Genomic DNA, 24,907 nt, shown 5'->3' with positions numbered 1-24,907 from the left:
CACAGGCTGGCAATATCAACAATGTCATGTGGACACTGCAAAAAACTTCCATTGTGTGAGAGGGTTCTTAGTGACTCCATTGTCATGGACAGGTCACCACCTGACAAGGTTTAGGCTTTGTGCCTCTGGTAACCTTTGCAGGGGTGAATGGCCTGTTAAAATGGTCTACCCTTGGAGGTTTGTGGATCCAGATGGTTTTCTGAATGCTCTGGGGGATATTCCCAGCATGGCTGGTAATACTGCTGAAGACCTGATTAATCTCTGGAATATGGAGGTGACCCAGGCAGTGGACACTATCACTCCAAAGAGCCCTCTCCCACCAGGGAAGGCCCATAACACACCTTGGTTTACTCAAACAGTGGGTCTGATGAAACAGCAGGGACAACTGCTAGAGCGAGGATGGAGAAAAACTCAATCTGCTTCCAACTGAACACAGGCTCATTTTCGAACCTGACTTGTGGTGGTGTTGGCAGCTAAGATAACTCACTTCTCTGCCAACATTGTGTCTGCTCAGTGTCGTCCAGTGATGCTTTTCTGGGTGGTCCAGGTTCTTTTGGGCTCTGGCCCTACTCTGGATCCTGAGCTGTCAGTCACTCACTGTGACATATTTGCGAGGCACTTTGCAGATAAAATTGCCCGCATTCAGACTGACTTGGACTCCTCATTAACTGCAGTTGTACCAGATGTCTCCAAGGCTTCCTCTGGCCATTTTTCTGTGGATACTTTTCAGCTTGTGAAGCCTGAGGATGTGGACAGGAAATGGAAATGGACTGCCTTCAAGTTGATTCTGACTTATGGCGATCCTACGAATAGGGTTTTCATGGTAAGCGGTATTCAGAGGTGGTTTACCATTGCCCCCCTCTGAGGCTGAGAGGCAGTGACTGGCCCAAGGTCACCCAGTGAGCTTCATGGCTGTGTGGGGATTCAAGCCCTGGTCTCCCAGGTCATAGTCCAACACCTTAACCACTACACCACACACAGGACTCTGGGAGAAATGAGGGCCGCTACTTGCTCTCTCGACCTTTGCCCATCCTGGTTACTCAAATCTGACAGTGGGGAGTGGCTGGCTGGTTGGCATTTTTAATTAACACCTCCCTAAGGGAAGGTTGTATGCCAAAATTGTTGAAGGAGGCTGTGATAAGACCTTTGTTAAAGAAGCCTTCATTAGACTCCATGGATTTTAACAACTTCCGCCTAGTCTCTAATCTCCCCTTTTTGGGCAAGGTGATTGAGAAGGTAGTGGCTGCTCAGCTCCAAACTTTCCTGGATGAATCTGATTATCTAGACTCTTTTCAGTCAGGATTCAGGCCTGGTCCTGGGTCAGAGACTGCCTTGGTCATTCTGCTTAATGACCTATGCCCTGGCATCAGACAGGGGCAGTGCACCCCTGTTGGTGCTGTTGAATCTCTCGGCAGCTTTCGATACCATTGACCGTGGTATCCTTCTGGGCCGTCTAGCTGGTATGGGAATGGGAGTCACCATTTTACCGTAGCTCCGGTCCTACCTGACAGACAGTTCGCAGGAAGTAGTGGTGGGAGACTACCACTCTACCTCCTGGCCGCTGGCCTATGGGGTCCCACAGGGTTACATTCTGTCTTCCATGCTCTTTAACATCTATCTGAAACTGCTGGGAGAGGTCATCTGGAGATTTGGAGCTCAATTTCATCAATATGCTGACTACACTCAACTCTATCTCTCCCTACCACCTGATTGCAGGGAGGGAGTGCTCATCCTAAACCAGAGGCTTGAGGCTAGATGTGGGCTAACAAACTGAAACTTAATCCTGACAAGACGCAGGTGTTACTGGTCATGGGGAAAACTGCGCCAGGGATAGGGCTGCAATCTGCTCTGGATGGCGTCGCACTTCTCTTGAAGGAGCAGGTCTGCAGTTTGGGAGAACTCCTGGCGACTGCCCTGCTGCTTGAATATCAGGTGACTGCGGTAGCCAGAAGTGCTTTTGCCCAACTTAAACTGGTCTACCAGCTGTGTCCATTCCTGGAGGCAGTTAACCTGGCCACAGTGACACATGCATTGGTGACATCAAGGCTTGATTACTGTAACACACTCTATGTAGGGCTGCCTTTGAAAATGGTTCGGAAATTGCAGTTGGTTCAAAATGCAGCAGCGAGAATGTTAACTGGATGGTGGTGCAGGGAACATCTCATCCCTGTGCTTTATCGACTCCACTGGCTCCCAATTTGTTTCTGGGCCCAATTCAAAGTGCTGGTTCTGACCTTTAAAGCCCTAAACGGCCTTGGACCAATGTACCTGAGGGACCGCTTATGCCCATATGTACCTGCCCATGATTTAATATTGGCTGCCTCTGGTCTCCTCTGTGTGCCTGGAATGAAAGATGTCAGATGGGCAGGCATGTGGGAGAGAGAGCCTTTTCAGCTGTGGCTCCCAAGCTTTGGAATACCCTATCCCAAGAAGTCCGCTCTGCTCCCTCCCTGATGGTTTTTTGGAGACTTCTGAAAACCATCTTGTTCTGCAGAGCCTTTGGGAGAGATTGAAGGTAGAGCCTGAAACTGATTTCCCCCCCCCCTTTTTTTTAGTTTTTACCTCTTTAGTCCCTTTTAATATCACTCCCCTATATTTCTTAATTGTATTTTATGTATTTTTATCTGTTTAAATGTTTATGTGATTTTATTGTGCATGGTTTTATTGTGAGTGCCCTGTTGTAGGGTAGAAGGGCGAGTTAGAAGTATTTTAAATAAATACATAATAAACAAGCACCCATCCCGCAACAGATTGCTGTACAATAGACACCCATCTGAAAGCACCCTTAGCCTAAATGGTATGCTAGAAAATTTGGCATAGGATGCCGTTTTCAGTGACAGCTGTGTGTCATCATGTGTAATGTGTAGTTCCTCCTTAAGACTGTGGATTTTTATCAATATTGACAGTTGTACAGATACATTGCTAGCTCTTGGATTTGATATATTTTTATTCTGATTTAACAGAAGTGTGTGATTCAGTTTTGTGTGGAATTCTGTTAAGAGTCTATGGGCCTGTTCAGATGCCAGTATAATCTGGATCTGAGGCTTTTTACAGATACTTTTAATTTGGACCGTTTGCATGAAGTTTTTGCCAACATGATTAGATTCAGCTGCTTTTGCCTTTAACTCCGGACTAAATGGATGTGACAAAACCCGGAAATTGCTTTTAAAATCCGTATCTGCTTCGGTGCGCTTCTACCATGTATTACCTTTTAAGCGCCTTTTTTTGGCTGCGCAGTTTCTTCTCCATTAGATCCTCCTTTTTCTCCGCCCCTTTAACTGTATCTGGGTGTCATTTTGTTTCCTGCCATTGACGAAGCAACTTCTGGTTGGTCTTGCCTTCCTTTCTCCCGCTTCCCCCCCCCATACATTTCCTCCCCCGCTCCTTTAAACCAAATCACATTCCCCACCCCTTCATTCTCTCTTTTCTGCAGCGACACCAACAACTTCCCGAGGGTAGCAGGGGCTGGAGCTCGTAAAATTCCTTCCTGGCCGCTTCACAAAGACAAATCCATCTTTTTGGAGCCGGCTCGCGTTCTCTGTGTTTGGCCGGCAGCACTCCTCACCTGGCTGTGGAGCTGTGGTTTTGGCGCTGTTGTTTATGTCTAGCCCGGCATGTGTGTGCGCAAGAGAGAGAGTGTGAGAAAGTGTGTGTGTGGAGGACCTCTTCTGCCTCATCACATCCCTCCACTCCCCCCCCAAAGCTGGATCTCTCCCCCCCTCGGGCTGATGCATGCACCCTTTTTGCAGCCACGGCGAGAGGAGGCTGGTGAAGGCGCCGCTGGGGTAATTTATAAGCGCCCAAAAGCGCAGGGGAAAGGGGAGCTGCCTTGGCGTCTCATCCCAGCATCTGCTCCACTCACGGAGAGCAATAATATTAAACGGTCAATGCTTCCTTTAGTAGCTGCTTTTAATGTCTCTCTAAAGATAATTGTTTGGGGTTTTTTTATGTTTCCCAGAATGCATGCTGAGGTTTGTCCTGGGGTGCCAAAGGCACACCAATCTCGTGCAGGGACAGCCTGACAGTCACGGGTGGGAGCAATTCCCTTTCTTTCAAGCGCCTATTCCTCCCTTCATTTAGGGAAACACCGCCCATTCCCCGCCTCCGCAGTTAACATGCTAATGTGTGGGCGCAACAACAAGGAAACGCTGATTGCAATAAACGCACATGCGTGTGAATGCTACAAAGAAAAACAGCCAATTTATTCGTAGCGAGGGCGGAAGTATGTGAACTGTCAAAATCAATCCCGATGGAAAAAGCAGCATTTTTAATGTAGATCTTGGCTCATATGTGAACCAGCCCTGTATAGTGAACAGTATTATGCCTGAGAGGTTTTAATGTGACATCATCATTTTTACTAGCTAGCAGCACCTTCTTTTCCAGTGTGTGTGTGTGTGGGTGCCCCATCATCTTGTCCTTTACCTTATACAGTAAAATGTTTGGGCCAGCCTTGGTGGTTACCCTTGTCCCCTCCACACACACACACACACTCTTTGAGGCCAAATGGTTCAGCACTGATGGCAGGCTGGTTGAATGCCATTATGACAACCCCATAGAAAAGATATTCCTGGGCTACCATATTTAATATTATCTACTATATATTTTGGAAAGTTGTTTGTTCACTCTGCATTTGGACACCTCTTAAGATATCGCAACCAAATTTTGCATGATAGTTCCCCAAGATCAACGAGCAGGTTTTTGTCCATGTTTGGATGCCGTTGGATGCTTTGAGGTTAATCTCTTCGTTTCTCCCTACCCGGGAGAAGTTTAATCAGTCAAAAAAAAGAAAAAACTGACTGATATATCTGAATAAGCTTCTTTTGAGGCAGGAGCCTGTCTCAAAAGCAGGCACAGGCTAAGTCACCCTTCCCGGAAGTCGGTTTCTTAGAATTCTTGAGCAATGCCAGGTATGAGGCTCCTAGGAGACTGCATTTTTCTCCTTCTTGCAGCTTGTTTACTTTAGTGCCCAGTCCATGATTTGTGCTGGTTAAACACTGGTTTCAAGGCTTGGCATCAGTTTGTTCTAACCGATGTCCTAAATGTCAGTTTAGAATGCAGTTTCAGAAAGGCATTCATTCAGTCTGGCAAAGTCATAACCATTCTTGAGGTTTTGAGAACTTGAATGATAGGACATGCTTTCTCTTAGATTAATGAGATTGCTTGTTGTTATGTGCCTTCAAGTCGATTATGACTTATGGCCACCCTATGAATCAGTGACCTCCAAGAGCGTCTGTCATGAACCACCCTGTTCAGATCTTGTAAGTTCAGGTCTGTGGCTTCCATTATGGAGTCAATCTATCTCTTGTTTGGTCTTCCACTTTTTCTATTCCCTTCTGTTTTTCCTAGCATTATTGTCTTTTCTAGTAAATCATGTCTTCTCATGATGTGTCCAGTTTCATAACCTCAGTTTCATCATTTTAGCTTCTAGTGATAGTTCTGGTTTAATTTGTTCTAACACCCAATTATTGGTCTTTTTCATAGTCCATGGTATGCACTGAGCTCTCCTCCAACACCACATTTCGAATGAGTTGATTTTTCTCTTATCTGCTTTTTTCACTGTCCAACTTTCACATCCATACATAGAGATTGGGAATACCATGGTCTGAATGATCCTGACTTTAGTGTTCCGTGATACATCTTTGCTTTTGAGGACTTTTTCTAGTTCTCTCATAGCTGTCCTCCCCAGTCCTAGCCTTCTTCTGATTTCTTGACTATGGTCTCCATTTTGGTTAATGCCACTGTGGCAAGGTATTGATAATCCTTGACAAGTTCAATGTCCTCATTGTCAACTTTAAAGCTACATAAATCTTCTTTTGTCATTACTTTAGTCTTTTTGAAGTTCAGCTGTAGTCCTGCTTTTGTGCTTTCCTCTTTAACTTTCAACAGCATTTGTTTCAAATCATTACTGCTTTCTACAGTAGTATGGTATCGTCTGCATATCTTAAATTATTGATGTTTCTCCCGCCAATTTTCACACCTCCTTCATCTTGGTCCAATCCCGCTTTCTGTATAATATGTTCTGCGTACAGATTAAACAAACAGGGTGATAAAATACACCCCTGTCTCACACCCTTTCTGATGGGGAAGCAATCGGTTTCTCCATATTCTGTTCTTACAGTAGCCTCTTTCTTCCTGTACTTCTGCGTAAAATCTCTCCATTTCCATTTCTTCTGCATTTGCCGTTGGAGCATAGACTTGGATGATGGTTACGTTAATAGGCTTCCCGTTTAATCTCATTGATATGATTTGCTCAGACCTTGCATTGTAGTTCCTAATTGCTTTGCTACATCACTTCTCACTATTAAAGCAACCTCATTTCTTCTTAATGTCTCATTTCTTGGGTAAAATATTTTGTAGTTGCCCAATTGAAAATGTCCAATATCCATCCATTTTAATTCACTCACGCCAAGTATTGTAATGTTGATATGTTGCATTTCTTGCTTGACGATTTCTAACTTTCCCTGGTTCATGCTTTTCACATTCCATGTTCCTATTGTGTGCGTCGTACAACTCCGGACTCTCCTTTCACATCTGTGCGCATCAGCCTCTGGGCTTCCTTTCAGCTTTGACCCAGCTGCGTCATTAGCCACCGCGCTACTCGTACTTGCCCTTTGTTCTTCCCCAGTAGCTCAGTGAGGGCCTTCTGACCTGGGGGTTTCATCTTCCAGCACTATCTCGTGTTGCATTTTGGATACTCTGTTCATAGGGTTTTTGTGGTAAGAGGTATTGAGCTGGTTTACCATTGCCTTCCTCTGAGTCTGGATGCATCTTAGTGGGGTGTCTCAGGTTTGAGCATTCTGCCTTGGGTGCCCCTGCTAGGAGTCTGGCCTCTTGGTCTAGACTCGTGACGGCATTGCTCTCAGCTTCTTCAACACTCTCAAACCCCCTCACCATCCTAGATGCGGTGACGTTGCTTATATCGAACAATGAACTGAAAGTCTTTCTTACTTTTGCATAAACCTGGTTTCCTGTAACACTAGATTTTTTTGTTCAATTGAGATTGCTTATATCAAACAAAAAAAACCCTAGTGTTACAGGAAACCAGAGTGATGCAAATGTAAGGAAGACTTTCAGGCTGTCTGGAAATGTTGCATTTGCAACATTTAGAAGAGTACATAATTTAGAAGATCATATAGAATTCTAAACATTTAGAGAACAGAACTTTCTGGACTTCCCTTCGTGTTCCTCTCACTATCTTAAACTGGAGTCGAGAAGTGGACTGGGGGTGGAGGGAAAGGTAACTTGTTTCCTACCCATAGCTCTTTTGCTTCAAGTAGTCTCCCCTCAGTAGCTCTTTCTGCTGCATTTAAAGCACACTTTTGATTTTGTTTACGTGGTGAGGAAAGCTGCAAAGATTTGGAGAAGAGAAGCTGAGAGGGGGAGAGAGTTGGGTACCCTCCCCCTTGCTTGTCTGCTCTAAATTACTCCCTCCCAAAACTTTTTAAGAAAAAAAAAAGGATCTTCCACAGCATTGGGGGCTTTTGTTCAACCTTTATTGCGTAATCATGCAGGCATCCTTTCAGTGGCATGTAGCATTCGGCTCCCGAGGATAAGCTTCTGTTTTGGGGTGCTCAGTTGAAACTGTATCATGTGCTGATTATACTTATGAAGCAACCTCAAAAGAACTAAAAATAAGAGCAGAAAGGCTTTTTCTGCATTTTTACTTCCCTCCCGAAATTCAAGCCCCAAAAGTCAGACAAGATCTGCCCTGGCCACCAAAGTGCTGAAGATCCCATTGTAGCCCCTTCAGCTCATCCCTAAATCCTAGATGTACAGACATGGATGAACATGAGCAGGAGCAAGTGTTCCCCCCAGGATACCAGCATAAGACTTAGCAATGGTATATGACTAGTATTTGCCACCCTGGGCTCCTGCTGGGAGGAAGGGTGGGATATAAATCAAATAATATATATATATAATATCTTTTTTAAAATATTTTCTTTTTTAATTTTTAAATTAAATTAAAAAAAATATTTTTGGCATCATTATATAATATTACTTAAAACACATATTAGTTCATACCTGTCTTTTAAAACAGATTATTTATATCCTACCCTTTCTTTGCTAAAGCAATGCCGGCGGTAGGGATGTGCTAGAATTCCAGTGCAATTCTGATTTGGTGCCAAATTTTCCATTAATTCACTTATTCTCTATCGTTGTGGGTCAGATTTTTATGTAGCGATTTTCCATGGCTATTTTCAAAAACCTTTTTTAAAAAAATCCGCCTCTAAAATATTAACGATAATATTATTGCAATTTCCTTTCATTTATCAATATTTCCTTTCAAAATATCGATATTAATATCAGTATTTTTTTGTGAGGGGAAGAAAACAGATTGGCAAGAGCAGCAGCTTGCAGACAAAGAATGAACTCAAACTGATACCGGCCTGTTAGGTCGAAAGAATGCTTTTGAACCAGAACCGGCTTATGGATTCCATCCCTTTCCCACAGGGGCTCACATCATATTAAAAATAACACAAAAGGCACCTGCGTGTTGTGATGGATGTTCATTGTCCTTTGTTTTCAAAGAAGGCATAACAGTGGCATCTTACATACCGAACTGCTCAGATGACTATACACTTTAAAGCCCCCAGTGGGAAGGGATGCTACAATGAGCAAGGCTAGAGAAAGACCGGAAGGGCTCCTGCACCAACACCATGTAGATAGGTCTGAGCAGTGCAACCTGTATTCCAGATCAAACCCAGGAATTGACCTGCAGTTCCGTCCTACATGTGGTGGATATTGCATGTCTACATCTTAATCAAACATTGAATCCGATCATAGATGGCTGGCAGCCTCAGAAGCAGGGCAGATGTATGGGGAGGGGGGGTCAGGGAAGAGAGGCATGGCTTCACACCTCTTCCACAGATAGGGAAAAAATGGGGGGGGAGTATTATCTGAAGCATCCCCAGTTCTTTCACAAGGCTAAAGCACGTAGGTGGTGATGCCAAACCGTTCATGTTGCCACGGTTTGGGGAACCTGCATCAAAGCAGCCCAAGCGATCTAGCGGATAAAATATTCATGTTTTGTGCAAGCTGCTAACCTGATGCTGAGGCAGAAGGGGGTGGGTGGGAAGGAAAAAAGGAAGGAGGGAGGGAGGGAAGGAAAACTGGTTGCATCTTCTTGCAAATACAGCTCCAGGTCTGGTTTATTCACACTCCCCCCGTCTACCTTGTTAATCATGAGCTCAGAGCGTGCCATGAAAGCGGTGCTTTTGCTGCAATACTGTTGCTTGGAACAGGGCTGGCCCTGTGTAACCCCATGTATCTGCTTTGGATTTTTTGCAGTCTGGAGGCTGCCAGCATCGGGTTCATCATCGTCATCGACAGACGGCGGGACAAATGGAGCGCGGTAAAGGCATCCCTCACACGAATTGCTGTAAGTGCCTGGAATTCTTCTTTTGCTGCTGCCTGCATTCTGCAAACTGTGACTATTGCCATTTGTTGCTGATGTTTTTACCTAGGCTATGCTCTTTCGGTTTGCTCCTGCAGCTACATTCCCTTCCCTGCCCTACAGGTTTCTGCCACAGTTGCATGCTAAGAAGCAGAGGCTTCCAAGGCAGAAGTAAGGACAGGCGTATCCCTCCTCGTTTTCCTCCTGAATGGGAATGAGATTCTTCCAGTCTAGGACAGAGAAAAGGGCATGGCTATTTCTAGAGCATGCTGCAGCGTGGACACTGCTTTGCAGTTCTAATCTCATTAGGAGCTGGAGTGGCGTAGTGGCTGAGAGGGTCAGGTGAGAGTCCCTAGCTCAGGTGCTGTGAGCTGGCTAGGAGGGCTTAGGGAAGCTTCTTTCTCTCGGCCTCTGTCCGGCCCCCACACCAACCCTGCCCCCCCCCCCACCAGCAGAATGGGAATGATAACGCTGTTTTATTTATTTATTTGGAAGGTTTTTTAACCTTACACTTCAGCCAGAAAAAGGCTCCGAGAGCAAATTTATTTTATTTATTTATTTTATTGTATGCCGCCCCATAGCCGAAGCTCTCTGGGCAGTTTACAGCAACTAAAAACATTAAAACAAATACAATTTAAAACAGATCTTATAAAAGCAATTTAAAACACAATTTAAAAATTTAAACACATGCTAAAATGCCTGGGAGAAGAGGAAAGTCTTGACCTGGCGCCGAAAAGATAACAGTGTTGGCGCCAGTGTTGCAAACACTGTCAATAAGACAGTTCCTGCACTCAGGTTTAAGGTCTAAAAGACACAATATAAAAGGGGGAAGGGTCATGGCTCACTGGTAGAGCATCTGCTTTTCATGCTGAAGGTCCCAAGTTCAATCCCCAGCATCTGCAGGTACGGCTGGAGAAAAGACTTTCTGCCTGAAACCCTGGAGAGCCGCTGCCAGTCAGTGTAGGCAGTACTGAGCTAGATGGACCAATGGTCTGACTCAGTTTAAGGCAGCATTCTATCTTCCTTGCAGATCAGTGAGGGTAAAATTTGACATGACGTGGAAGTAGGGATGGGGCAGAACTTCAATTCAGTTCATACTCAAAGGCAAACCTACCTAATTTTCACTTTCCGAAAAAGTCCATGAACCGAAACGCAGCCATCATTCAAAATATGGCACTTCTTCAAATTTTGCAGTGCAGTTCTCCAGCCAAGTAATGGGTACAACGATGCATATATTGAGCGAAAATGTGCATAAAAATACATACATTTGGGAAAATAACGTACAAAAATGCATTGTGTTAGGGGAAATTGCTATGCACAGATGTATGTGTGAGGCAAAATAGAATACAAAAATTTGTCTGTTCAGAGAAATTCACACCAAAATGCTGATGAATTTTCCTGGGGACTTAAAAATAAATCTGCAAACTTATGTGGAGATGTGGAGAACTGATATTTGTTTTTACTTTAAAGCAGCCTTGTGTGTGTGTGTGTGTGTGTTTACCTAATCAGGAATTGTCTCCCCCTCCAACACCTCCCGATGCTACTGCTTCCCCCATCTGGATGGGAAGGTATCCACTTACGTTGCCCCTTTAAGCAGGAAAAGCAGCTTGAGAAGGGTAATTTTAATAGGGAAATGGCCCGAGGGGATAGGGGCACTCCTCCCTATCCTGTGTCTTTGGTCTGATCAAATTTGGAGCCTCCCACAGCTTCATTAAAGTAAAAGCAACACGTGGCAGGACACACCTGCCTCCCCTCTTGCGTCCACCTTGGGACCTCATTCTGCTGCTTTTACCATTGCAATAGCTTTTCAGCGTCCACACTTCTTGCCCAATGGTAGCTTCCAATCTGCTGTTTTCTTTTCACACAAGTAGGCATTCCTCTGGAAAGGTTTAATATCACTGTTTCCTTGTGGCGCCATCCCCAGTTTTACATGTTTACTCCCTCCAGAGTATGAATGTTGCTAATGGAGAAGGGGAGGGGTTTTTTGTCAGTTTCATTGTTTTTTGTCAATTGCACATCTCTCCAGTCTTCAGGGAGAGCCTTGGGGTGCGACGAAACTATATGAAACTGATTAGAGGGGGGAGTGAGTGAAAGAGAAAGTAGGCAGTGGCCGCCACAGCTTTTGCGGGCAGCAGGGAGAGAGGGAGCCAGCAATGGGGCATAAGAGAGCCCACCCACTAAAAAAACATTGAGGCAAAGCCCTTACATGGAGGTGTGCAGTGAAACTGAGACAGTGTTTCCTTTCCTTTTTGCATTATAATTGGATTGGGTTGATACGGATTTAAAGGGGAAAACTGTGTTCTAGCTTCTGCTTGCCTGCAACATCATGTGAACCATGCAAATTGCAAAGGGATGCAAAGTAGCACCAAACACACACGAAATCACCGAGTGGATGAGCCAAAAGTGTGGCTGTTCCACAGAAACACTGACAAAAGGGTGGGATGTGGAGAAGGTAGTCATGGTGCTGACTCAGTATCATTGCTGACTGTGTACATGCCTGTCCTTTTGCTGCAGTCATCAGCACAGGGACCCCTGACATTGGATATGAGGCTGGTGGCTACTGGAGACAGCCTTTTTGATTGTTGGGATCCATTTGTGAGGCATCCTCTCCAAAGAGGTACACCTGACACCTAAAACGATCCACCTTTAGGAAATGGGTGAATTTCCCCATGCCTTCCCTTAAGTAGGTTTGCTGTTGCTGGTGCTATGGTGATGGTGGTGGTAGTGATGATTATTATTTAGACTTGTTATTCGCTTATTCATTTATTTATTTATTATTTTATTTATATCCTGCCCTTCCTCCCAGCAGGAGCCCAGGGCGGCAAACAAAAGCACTAAAAACACTTTAAAATTTAAAAACAGACCTTAAAATACATTAAAACAAAACAACTTTAAAAACATTTTTTAAAGTTTTAAAAACATCTTAAATAAAAAGGGTTAAAAAAACATTGTTTAGGGAAAAAAGGTTTAAAAAAACATATTAAAAAGCAATTCCAACATAGACACAGACTGGGATAAGTCTCAACTTAAAAGGCTTGTTGAAAGAGGAAAGTCTTCAATAGGAGCCAAAAATATAACAGAGATAGTGCCTGTCTAATATTTAAGGGGAGGGAATTCCACAGGGTAGGTGCTGCCACACTAAAGATCCGTTTCCTATGTTGTGCAGAACAAACCTCCTGATAAGATGGTATCTGCAGGAGGCCCTCACCTGCAGAGCGCAGCGATTGACTGGGTATATAAGGGGTAAGACGGTCTTTCAGGTATCCTGGTCCCAAGCTGTATAGGGCTTTGTACACCAAAACTAGAACCTTGAACCTAAATGTCTTGATACCTAAATGTCTCCAAGCAACTTATAATACATTTAAAAACATAAACATAAATACAGATTAACAGATTCACACAAAACAGCAACAATTCATTAAAATATATTTATGCCCCTATTTCTTTGGTCTCACAATTGCTGGTTATATTTTGATTGCTTTTATGGATGGTTTTATTTTTTTTGCCTTGGTCTGGACAAATGATTTGAAAGACAGAGTATAAATAAATAAATAAAAAAGCTGAAATGCAAGTGTGTGGGTGGTCAAGACCCCTCTAAAAATCCAGTTAAAAAGGCACAACCAGAGCACCATGTTGAATGACAGGTCGAAAAAGTGAGATATGATTTAAATTAATTAGTACATGATATAATTACATATTTAATACATGAACAAATCAATAATTAAATCAGGAGTCAGGAAAAAGTCAACTGGGGGCCACTGGCTACCCTTTAGCTACTGGGCTAAGTTCAAGGTTCTGATTTTGGTGCATAAAGCCCTGTGCAGCTTGGGACCAGGAAAGATCGTCTTCCTTATGTACCCAGGTGAGGGCCTCCTGCAAACAGCATCTTATCAAGAGATCCGTTCTGCACAACATGGGAAACGCATCTTTAGTGTAGTGGCACCTACCCTTTGGAATTCCCTCCCCTTAAAATATTAGACAGGTGCCATTTCTGTTACCTTTTCGGCGCCTACTGAAGACCTTCCTCTTTCAATAAGCCTCTTAAGTAGAGACCTTTTCCCAGACTGTGTCTGTGTTGGAACTGCTTTTTAAGATGTTTTTAAAGCTTTTTTTAAAAAAGATGTTTTTAAATATGTTTTGTTTTAATATATTTTAAAGCCTGTTTTTAAGATGTTTTATAGTGTTTTTAGTGTTTTTGTTTGCTGCCCTGGGCTCCTACTGGGAGGAAGAGCAGGAAAGAAAGGGTGTAGCCAGAAGCAAACGTGGGCAGAGTTTTCAACATCATGTTGCTCTTTCTCCCTGTGCTACCCAGTCTCTTCACTGCCTCTTGTGTGTGCACATGTGCGCACACACAAAGCAGAATATTAAACAATTCCGAGAGGGAGTTGGGCCCTCAGTGTCTGGAGAGCTGAATAGTGCTGAGAGCTGCATAATCCTATGGCTTCTCACTCCAATATATAATTAATTATCTGTACTTTTCTGCTTTTCTGCTTCATGCAGAGATGTATGTTTGCCTCACTAGAGCTGAGTTTCAAGGCACGTTCTCTGGATGTCTGAAAAGAGATTCTCCAGAGAGTTCCCAGACCTTTTGTAGTCCAATGGCTTCAGAAGCATCTCATCCCAATTCCTTTCCTCAGTGGGTTCTCTTCACTGCTTCACATTTTCACTCCTCTTCCAGGGAGCATTTCCCGGGAATCTGCAGTTGGTCTTCGTCCTGCGGCCATCCCGTTTCATCCAAAGGGCAATCGCTGACATTGGCATCAAACTGTATCACAATGACTTTAAAATGAAGGTACCGGTAAGCACTTTTTTTTTTTGCTGTTGGAACTTTGTAGTTTCTGCATCTTCTCTTTCCAACTGTCAACCAGAGCTTGGAAAAGTTACTTTTTTTGAACTACAACTCCCATCAGCCTCAGCCAGCATGGCCACTGGATTGGGCTGATGGGCGTTGTAGTTCAAAAAAGTAACTTTTCCAAGCTCTGCTGTCAACCCACTTTTTCTCTCTCCTTAACTTCCCCTTGATGTTTCAGCATTCAGAGCTATAACATTCATTAAGCAAAGATAGACTTCTGTGACAGTTTTGCTTTGATAACGAAGGAAAACGGTTTTGTTTTGTTCTTCAGTGGCATTGTGGGGAGGCCCACATGGAACTCAGATGTAGGTGATAGACTGAGGCAGAAGAATTCTGGATTGTAGCTATTACTGTAGGTGTGGATGTGTCTCAGATTTTTTAAATATTCCCTGGATTATATATAAAAAAAGCAAACCAAGCACATAATCAAAAAAAGCTTAGTGTAGCCAGCTCCCTGATGTATTAGTTTTCTACATGCAGGGAGTATTCAATGACATCTGTGTCTCACTCACACACACAAACACTCCAGTCTACCGCTTCAGTCTGCATAATGTGCAGATGGGTGCGTATTTGCAATGCAGTGATGGTGAACCTCCACCCTGTGAACGAATCTTAGCCCATCAGGGGGTTCAGTTTGGCCTGCGAGGCCATTTTCCCCCCAAACCATGCCCGCTGACATAACTCGTGGCATCAGTTGATGGATGACAGGGCGGGGTTAAATCCTGCACTGGATGCTTTGCATACAGAAAGTCCCAGATTCGATCATGGGCATCTCCATGGGCACACTATGCAAAAAATCCTGGAGAACAGCTGCCAGAATACTGGCCTGGGTGGACAAACATTCTGGTCTGATATGAGGCAGCTTCCTATGTTCCTGCCACTACGAGGGGATCATTGACCAATGGTGCTGCTTGTAAGGCAGGCGTGGAACTGAAACTGCCACAGCCTGGGGCTGACTCAGAAGTTCCTGGTATGGCAAGACTGGAGGGCCAATACACTACAGTATCAATAATCAAAACCAAGAAATTGTGTTGTGATGAGAAAATTGCCGCCCTGGGCTCCTACTGGGAGAAAGGGTAGGATATAAATTTAATAAATAAATAAATTTAAAAATGTTTCCTGAGCACCTAGGAACATAGGAAGCTGCCTTATGGTGAGTCAGGCCATTGATCCATCTAGCTCAGTATTGTCTACACTGACTGGCAGTGGCTCTCCAGGTTTTCAGTAAGAGGTGTCTCCCAGCTGTACCTGGAGATGCCGGGGATTGAACCTGGGACCTTCTGAATGCAAAACAGGTGCTCTGCCACTAAGCTACTCCACTGAAGTAAAAACAACTGTAGAGACAAACGTCATTTGTCTCTTCTTTCATGTCTAGTTTGTCTTGCTTTTTTCCCCCCAACCTAATCTACATCACAAAGGTGTTGTGATGATAAAGTAGGGCATCTCTTATGGGTACTGCTCTGAGCAACTTAGAGCAAAGGCCAGATACAAATGTGATAAACACAATAAAGATTTTCCTCTCTCCATTATGCAAGCCAGTGCAATTTGTTCTAATTTGTTTTGCTCAGTGTTAGTTCTGGGCCCAATATTTTAAGGTTTGCAGTGTTTTTGTTGTTGTTGTTGTTGTAAAGAATGATGTGCTGGTACTCATATATTTTGATAAAAGTGCTTTGAATGCCAGTGCAAAATAGCTGCTAAAGGCAGCAAAAAAAGAGGTGACGGTCCTCTGTACCAGTGAGTACCATCCCAAAAAACAACACCACCAAATTCGGCCATTGTTGTAAGGAATGGTTTGCTAGCCAAAGAAGAATTAAGAGGAAAGAAGGAGCAGGAAAAATGAAGAGGATGAGCAATGTGACTTGTGGGATGTCAGGGTTGTGGGTGATAGATAACCATATAGGCAACTGAACCTATTGTAGCAGATAACCCAAATCCAGACTCTTATATAAATATTCAGAAACACATACGGTGCTCTCATCAGGTGAAATGAGGAGCTCCATGTGTGCATCAGAGCTTAAAAGGTCTACATTCTAAGTTTTATAATGTGATGTTGAAAAATGAAATGGACTGCCTTGAAGTGGATTCCAATTTATGGCGACCCTATGAATAGGGTTTTCCTGGTAAGCGGTATTCAGAGGGGATTTACCATTGCCCTCCTCTGAGCCTGAGGGGCAGTGACTGGCCCAAGGTCACCCAGTGAGCTTCATGGCTGTGTGGGGATTCGAATCCTGGTCTCCCAGGTCACAGTCCAACACCCTAACCACTACACCACACCGGCTCTCAATGTGACATTAAATCAACAGAAAATGAATGAACAATTTAAATATGGAATTAATCTGTGGTGGTATTGTTAATGATTTTTGTTTCATCGATGCAGATCATCATGTTAAACTCGGTTTCTGACCTACATGGTTACATCGACAAAAGTCAGCTTACCCGGGAATTAGGGGGAACCTTGGAATATGGACATGGTCAGTGGATACACCATCGGACTGTAAGTAACATCTGTTGCATTCCTCTACCTCTGATGTCTAAAAACATAAATAAATAATTTAAATGTGTAAATTATGCTAAGGACTGGTTCTGGGTCCCCACCCTCCCAATTTTTATTGAAACTTAGGGGCTACTGCCCCCGTGTACTTTGTGTGCCAACCCCACCACCTAACCCCAGGAATGGCAATCCCAGGTTCCCCCACCTCCTTAGCCAACCCCCCCACTGCTGCCAGGCATTGCTGCGCCGCCGCCACCTCACTCGCCTGACACCAGATCGCCTCACGGCCACTTGCACTACTCATTCAGTTGGTCAGTTGCCTGGCTTGCTAGCTTGCATGCCTCATGGCCAGCCACCTTGCTTGATCTCCTCGCTCATCCATTCTTCTGCCACACCTGGCCTGGCCATGGAATGCTGAAGTGTTCATGCTACCTATCTGTGGCGAAGCAAAGTCTAGCATGAGGACCTGTAGCGTGACATCTTCTTACATCTTTATGTATTAGGGAAGAATTTGCTATGTTGGTGAATTCCTGCAGGTTGAGAAACAAACCATAATAAACTTGATCTTGTTTATAGAGTTGACAAATGCTAGACTACTTTACTAAACAGTAAAATAAAATCCAATTTTTACTTTCCTTCTCTAACAAATATGTCTTGATTTTAGGTCATAGCCAAATTTTTCCTAAAGTCCCCTGCAGAATATGATGATGATTTCTTTAATTTTTTTAATATATATATATATATAACACACACACACACACAAATATACAGTCTCTCTCTCTCTCAAATACACTTTGTTTACAATATTTATTTATAAGACATTTAAAGCCTTGTTTCAAGAACTCTTCAATATCATCTTTCATAAAAAATGTTCTTAAATTAGAAATGATATTCTTTAAAATAGGTCCTCAAAAATGTATGCAAAATATAACAAAAATACTTACTACATTCAATAAGATTATTCCTTTATTTATTCATCACCTTTCACCACCACAAGGGTATCCTGGTGACATTCATTAATCTAGGCCAACTTTCCCATTGCATCAAGACAAAAAGATATTTTAAGACTCGTATTCTTGATAGAATGTTTTTGTAACCCAAAATCCTTTGTTGTGTCAGCTGAGTTTGGTCAAAGCCTCATGCCCTCTAAAAATAACATTTGAGCACCTTATTTAAGGAATCCTTGTGTTTGTTTTCATACTCTTTTAAGTACCTATGCTTTAACTTGGATTCCTGCACTTAGCAGAGGATTCAACTCGATGGCCTTATGGGCCCCTTCCAACTCTACTGTTCTATGATTTCATCTTTACCTTGATCAGTCTTGCAATTGGCACAAGATAAAATTTGAGGGCTAAACTAGACGTGATGGGAACAGCTCATAGAATCATAGAGTTGGAAGGGGCCTTGTAGGCCATTGAGTCCAACTCCCTGCTCACAGCAGGAAATCCACAGCTAGAGCATCTCCCGCAGATAGCTGTCCAGCCTCTGCTTGAAGACATCCAGCGAAGGGGATCCCACCACCTCCCTAGGCAGTCGGTTCCATTGCCGAACTGCCCTTACTGTCAAGAAGTTCCTTCTAATGTCCAATCTGAATCTACACTCCTGCAACTTAAAACCATTAGACCTAGTCCTACCCTCTGGGGCAGCAGAGAACAAATCTGTACCCTCCTCTATGTGACAGCCCTTCAGGTACTTAAAGAGTGCAATCATGTCACCCCTCAGCCTTCTCTTCACCAGACTGAACATGCCAAGTTCCCTCAACCTTTCCTCATAAAACTTGTTCTCCATACCGGCTATCATCCTCGTCGCCCTCTTCTGAACCCGCTCTAACTAGTCTATATCTTTCTTAAAATGAGGCGCCCAGAACTAAACGCAGTATTCCAGATGAGGCCTGACTAATGCAGAATATAGTGGGACTATTACTTCCCTCAACCTGGAAATTATAACTCTGTTTATGCCGCCCAAAACCACGTTTGCCTTTTTTGCCACAGCATCACACTGCTGGGTCATGTTCAACTTGCAATCCACTACAATTCCAAGGTCCTTCTCACACACACTACTGCTAAGCCGGGTATTTCCCATCCTGTACCCGTGCATTTTGTTTTTGTGGCCTAAATGCAGAATCTTACATTTGTCTTTATTGAATTTCATTTTATTAATCTCAGCCCAATTTTCTAGTCTATCCAGGTCCCTTTGGATTTTATTCCTGTCTTCCATTGTGTTAGCTATCCCTCACAGCTTCGTATCATCTGCAAACTTCATAAGGCTTCCCTCCACCCCATCATCTAAGTCATTGATAAAAATGTTGAAGAGTATCGGCCCCAGGACAGAACCCTGTGGCACTCCACTCGAAACCTCCTTCCAGTCCGAAGCAGAGCCACCGACGACCACTCTTTGAGTACGGTTTTCCAACCAGTTGTGAATCCACCTGACAGTATTTCCATGTAGTCCGCATTTGACCAGTTTGCTAATCAAAAGGTCGTGGGGGACTTTGTCAAACGCTTTGCTGAAATCTAGATAGATGACATCTACAGCATTTCCACCATCTACTAAGCTAGTGACCCGATCAAAAAAAGAGATGAGATTAGCTCCATTTGTTGGTTTACATATCTGCTCCATTCACATTAGGGTTGCCAGGTCCATGGCCTGAGACTGATCCTGTATCTTTAGGAGAAGAGAAAGTCAGCCAAGTGCAGGTGTTCTTGCAACCCTGTAATGGGAAAAACCACAAGGTGGAATTCTTCCTCCCCCCTGCACAACTTTTAAAGATACAGAAGACCTCTTGGAGGCCGGGACTGGCAACCAAGAGGTCTTCTGTATCTTTAAAAGTTGTTCCCTACTGTTTCCTTATGGTTGCTGATGCTACTTGAGTGGGGTTTAAAGATACAGAGGTCTTCTGTATCTTTAAAAGTTGTGCAGGAGGAATGGAGAATTCCACCTTGTGGTTTTTCCCATTACAGGGTTGCAAGAACACCTGCACTTGGCTGACTTTCTCTTCTCCTAAAGATACAGGATCAGTCTCAGGCCATGGACCTGGCAACCCTAATTCACATATAAAGCGGATGATACTGCAGTGGGGTCTCATTTCAACGTAAGAGCTGAGTGTTTCCCATCTTAATTTCCTGTGCTGTGTCATTTAGGCACTTTTCTCCAGCACTGTCTCATGCCTGGTATAGGACTTCGTTCATTTAAAGAACCTGAAGTGATGCAACATAGCAAAAAGGGAAGGGAAGATACAGCTCCCCTCTCCCATGTTAAAATTAGACCCTCTACCCCACTTAGGCCCACTTTGTACACAGACACAGCAGACATATGAACAACAGTCCCAGCTGCATGTTATTGAGCCTGCTTTGGTCTTTGGTTGGAGGTTTGAAGACATAGAAATGGAGTCAGTAGGCAGTCTTCTAAGTTAATATTCTAAGGCTGTAATCCAATACGTCTCAACTAAGAAGTAAGCTCCATTGGGTTCAGTGGAATTTACTCCAGGTAAGTGTGTATTGGATTGCAGCCTTTATCAATAGTGGGGAACCTTTCCAGCCTGCAAGCCACATTCCTTCATGGGGAGCCTTCAGGGGGGTGGAGTGTATGTCAGTTGGTGGGTGGGACCAAAGGCAAAAGTGGGTGGAGTGTAAAGTGGGCTGTATTCTAGCTACACAAATGTCAAGAGGTTTCTATCCCTATTTACATGCACACTCCATCCAAACAAGCTAGAAGCCTTATCAAAGAAAGTACACCATCCAGCCACGGAAAAGACGTGGAGACGGATGGGAAGGGGGAGGAACCTAGTGAGAGTCCTGAGGTTCAGGGGAAGAGGCCTGAGGGTTTTATTTGGCTTCTGGGTCTCAGGTTCCCCACCCCACCGCCGACCCTAGTTCCAAATACAGCTGTCTTTGTATGGGTGTCAGATCTAATGCCGTGCTTTGTGGACTCCAGGGTAAGAGATGCTGGGACATGTGCAAGAACCCAGCTTTGTCTAGTGAAGCAGACTAGCTAAGAGGTGTCCTTGGGAAACAAGAGTTTTAGGGGTTTGTTTTGTTTGTTTGCCTTTTATATTTCAAGGTGCTGCCATAGTTTTTGTACCATTCCCAGCATCCCAGTTGGCTGCGCCATCTGTAATTTGGTGTTATGTGCCTTCAAGTCGATTACGACTTATGGCAACCCTGTGAACCAGTGACCTCCAGTAGCATGCGTTATAAACCACCCTGTTCAGATCTTGTAAGTTCAGGTCTGTGGCGTCCTTTATAGAATCAATCCATCTCTTGTTTGGTCTTCCTCTTTTTCTACTCCGTTCTGTTTTCCCCAGAATTACTGTCTTTTCTAGTGAATCCTGTCTTCTCATTATGTGTCCAAAGTATGATAAGCTCAGTTTCATCATTTTAGCTTCTAGTGACAGTTCTGGTTTAATTTGTTACAACACCCAGTTATTTGTGTTTTTCGCGGTCCATAGTATGCACAAAGCTCTCCTGCAACACCACATTTCAAATGAATTGATTTTTCTCTTATCTGCTTTTCTCACTGAATTTATAAATAGAATATTGCAAGCACACCATGCCCCTACAGGGCTCTGTCTCCCTCCAGAGAAAGTTTTCTCTTTAAAGACTTCACACCTTCTGCTGCTGCCTCCCACTGAGCCAGACCCACAGACAGCGTTGCCTGTTCGACACTGACTGGCAGCAGCTCTCCAGGGTTTCAGACGGGATGCTGGAGACTGGACCTGTGGCCTTCTGCAGATACTCTCCCACTGAGCCTACGAACAGGGCAATAGGAGGGGAAAGAGGCATGAAGAAGAGGCATTAGGCTAGATTTTGGGGGGGCAGAAGTGTTAAAACTTTATATTGATGGCATCTTCCGTGGCTTTGATCAAATTATCTAGCACTGCAATTCTGTCGACTCTTACCTAGGAGTAACTCCCAGCGAATATACTAGGACTTAGTGCCAACTAAACATATATAGGATTGCACTGAAAGCTTGGAGGATGGCAACAAGGGAGAGGGTCTTCTCAGTGGTGGCCCCCAAATTGTGGAATTATCTTCTTGATGAGGTGCACCTGGCGCCAACACTGTTATCTTTTGGCACCAGGTCAAGACTTTCCCCTTCTCCCAGGCATTTTAGCATCTGTTTTTAAATTGCTTTTTAAAAATGTGTTTTTTAAATTTGTATATTTGTTTTTAATTGTTGTAAACCGCCCAGCTATGGGGGGGGGTATATAAATGCAACAAACAAACAAACTGGGATAAGCAGCACTTCCTTAGAGGATTTAAGTCAGCCTTCTCCAACCTGGGGCCCTCCAGTTGTGCTGTGCTGGCTGAGGCTGATGGGGGGCGGGGGGGCATAGCTGAGTGGCAGAGCCTCTGCTATGCATACAAAAGGTTTAGGGTTGCCAGGTCCATGGCTTGAGATAGATCCTGTATCTTTAGGAGAAGAGAAAGTCAGCCAAGTGCAGGTGTTCTTGCAACTCTGTAATGGGAAAAAACACAAGGTGGAATTCTCCCTCCCCCCTGCACAACTTTTAAAGATACAAAAGACCTCTTGGTTGCCAGGCCCAGCCTCCAAGAGGTCTTCTGTATCTTTAAAAGTTATGCAGGGGGGGGGAGGGAGAATTCCACCTTGTGGTTTTCCCCATTACAGTGTTGCAAGAACACCTGCACTTGGCTGACTTTCTCTTCTCCTAAAGATACAGGATCAGTCTCAGGCCATGAACCTGGCAACCCTAAAAAGGTCCCAGGTTAATTCCCCAAAATCGCTAGGTAGGCCTGGGAGAGATCTCACCTGAAATCCTGAAGAGCCACTGCCAACCAGTGTAGACAGTACTGAGCTAGGTGGATCAATGGTCTGACTTGTATAAGGAAGCTTCCTGAGTCGTCGTCCAAATCCCCAGGAGGAAACCGAGATAGGGAAGGCTGACTTAAGGGGTATTTCAGGTGGGGGTTGGTAGTTGCAATAATATTGTGGAATGATATATTTTCAAAGTCTTCTTAATTGCACAATCCTTCCAGGCCATTGAGAATTTTGCCATGACAGTGAAAACCACAGCGCAGATGTTACAGACTTTTGGGACGGACTTGGCAGAGACAGAACTCCCCAATGATGTGCAGTGTACAGAGGAGCTCCTGTCTTCCCACACGGAGCAGCACCACAAGCTGAAGGTGAGTATGTGCACCTCTCCAGTCCTGAGCGAAAAAGAGCGCTGGGCCTAGTGTCAGGTCTGCTGTTTCCACACACCCCTCCAATTCCTCATTAGATTTCTGGGACAGGAGTCAGACCTAAAGGTTGGAGATAGAGATGGATGAATCAGTCCTTCTCGGCTGTGTCAGATCTGCACATGTCCATTTCTAAGTCTGTTGTTTCTCATTTCCGCATGAATCTGCAATTGTTAAAAAAAATCCACACAAAAGTTCTTATTTAAATAAAAGTGTTTTCTCATAAATACACATTTCTAAACACATTTTCTGTCAAAGTACACATTCATAAATACATTTTTATACATATTTTGGTATGTTTTTCAGTCAAGAACTACATCATAAAATTCAGAGAAGTACAAAACCCAGAGAGTAAGTTCATTCTGATCTATACATTAGTTCAAGAGGTGCAGATCAGGGCAATCATAGTGGAATTTGCAAAGAACTAATTCCTCATCAAGGATCCTTATCTGGACCTTTTTCTGCTTCCACTGTCCTGCTATGAGAACAGCAGAAACAGTCTGTGACACTTCAGTGCTTTACAGGGAACTATTTCTTTGCTACAAAAACTGGAAAATACAGGGCAAAAACATAACTTTACAGAAAATTAAAAATAAATAACTTGTTCAATATAGCTCACTCCTGGGTTTTTGAAATGATTATATATTTCTACAGGGTACAGCCCGAAGGTAGCAGTGCCATCTCTGCTATCTTTTCGGCGCCTTTTGAAGACTTTCCTCTTCCAACAAGCCTTTTAAGTTGAGACCTATCCCAGTCTGCGTCTGTGTTAGAATTGCTTTTAATATGTTTTCTTTAATAATATGTTTTTAACCCTTTTTTAAAGATGTTTTTAAAGCTTTTTTAAAAATGTTTTTAATGTTGTTTTGTTTTAATGTATTTTAAGGTCTTTTTATGATGTTTTAAAGTGTTTTTAGCGTTTTTGTTTGCCGCCATGGGCTCCTGCTGGAAGGAAGGGCGGGATATAAATCAAATAATAAATAAATATATTATTGAATAACAGCAATGCAAAACTGCTGTAAAGTAATGCTGGCATGAAGCTTTCTGCCACAAAGCGCTGCGGCTGAAAAAATGCTATAAGGTGCAACATCCCCTTTGCTGTATGCAGGGAATGGACCAATATGTCAATTTTGGTTTCACAGTTTTCCAATCTTAAGTTCAGTTTGCAATTTTGAAAAGCCTTCACAAAAACTTTACATCTTATTGCTCATTTCTGCAAAGAACTTTCCCTAATCTAAATCAGTTTTTGTATGTTATTTTCACTAATACATTTTTATACACACTTTCCCCTAACGTACACATTTTTTGGTTGGAGAACTAAGTCACAAAATTTGGAGAACTGTGAATTTCCAACATAGCTGTTCACGTGTTATTTCAGTAAGTACAATTAGGCAAGTTCTCGTGAATATTTGAAGTGAACCAACGTTTCTCCCCCATCCCTATCTGGATGCTTTTGGAAATTCTTTGAATCTTACCAGAAGTGCCATTTCACTTTCTGTTTTGGATGGATGGGGTGGGACCCAAGAGATTTCAGAAGTGAGGGGCAAGATTCACAGGTGCTTTTATTTATTTATTATTTGATTTATATTCCGCCCTTCCTCCCAGCAGGAGCAGCAAGCAGGAGCCCAGGGCAAATTTTTGGATAAATTTGAGATTAATTCTCCCTGCAAAGCAGTATATTTCTGAAGTGTTACTTTGTGGTTACTTTGCTATATATGTATACCAATGTTATTAGCATAGATCACCCACTTTTTTTTAAGTAATGAGGTACTGCTCGTTTCTGCAAGGATGCAACAGTACAAGGGTACGCATGGAGCTAATACAAGAGTCAGAGAAAGGTGCACAGCGGCAAAGATAGAAGAAGAGACTGGGGTGATAGGTAGGCTGGATATAACCTCCAACTAAAAATTGTGCCATTAGGAACATAGGAAACTGCCTTGTATTGAGTCATCTAGCTCAGTATTATACAGCCA

At 43.5% G+C, this 24,907-nt stretch overlaps 1 protein-coding gene across 1 annotated transcript in view; it reads left to right on the top strand.

Annotated features, from left to right (window-relative positions):
- MCF2L2 (MCF.2 cell line derived transforming sequence-like 2) overlaps positions 1 to 24,907 on the top strand; it is a 283,600-nt gene that overhangs the window by 56,699 nt on the left and 201,994 nt on the right. Inside the window, exons 4-7 of the mRNA XM_061637410.1 lie at positions 9,289 to 9,379; positions 14,073 to 14,192; positions 16,624 to 16,740; positions 22,734 to 22,883. Coding sequence (XP_061493394.1) covers positions 9,289 to 9,379; positions 14,073 to 14,192; positions 16,624 to 16,740; positions 22,734 to 22,883 — 478 coding nt within the window. The remainder of the gene's footprint in view (positions 1 to 9,288; positions 9,380 to 14,072; positions 14,193 to 16,623; positions 16,741 to 22,733; positions 22,884 to 24,907) is intronic.

Source organism: Rhineura floridana, chromosome 7 (assembly GCF_030035675.1).
Source record: "Rhineura floridana isolate rRhiFlo1 chromosome 7, rRhiFlo1.hap2, whole genome shotgun sequence".
In the NCBI taxonomy this organism is placed as follows: Eukaryota; Metazoa; Chordata; class Lepidosauria; order Squamata; family Rhineuridae; genus Rhineura; species Rhineura floridana.
Note: the sequence above shows the minus strand (reverse complement) of the source record. Positions and strands in the feature narration are given on the sequence as shown.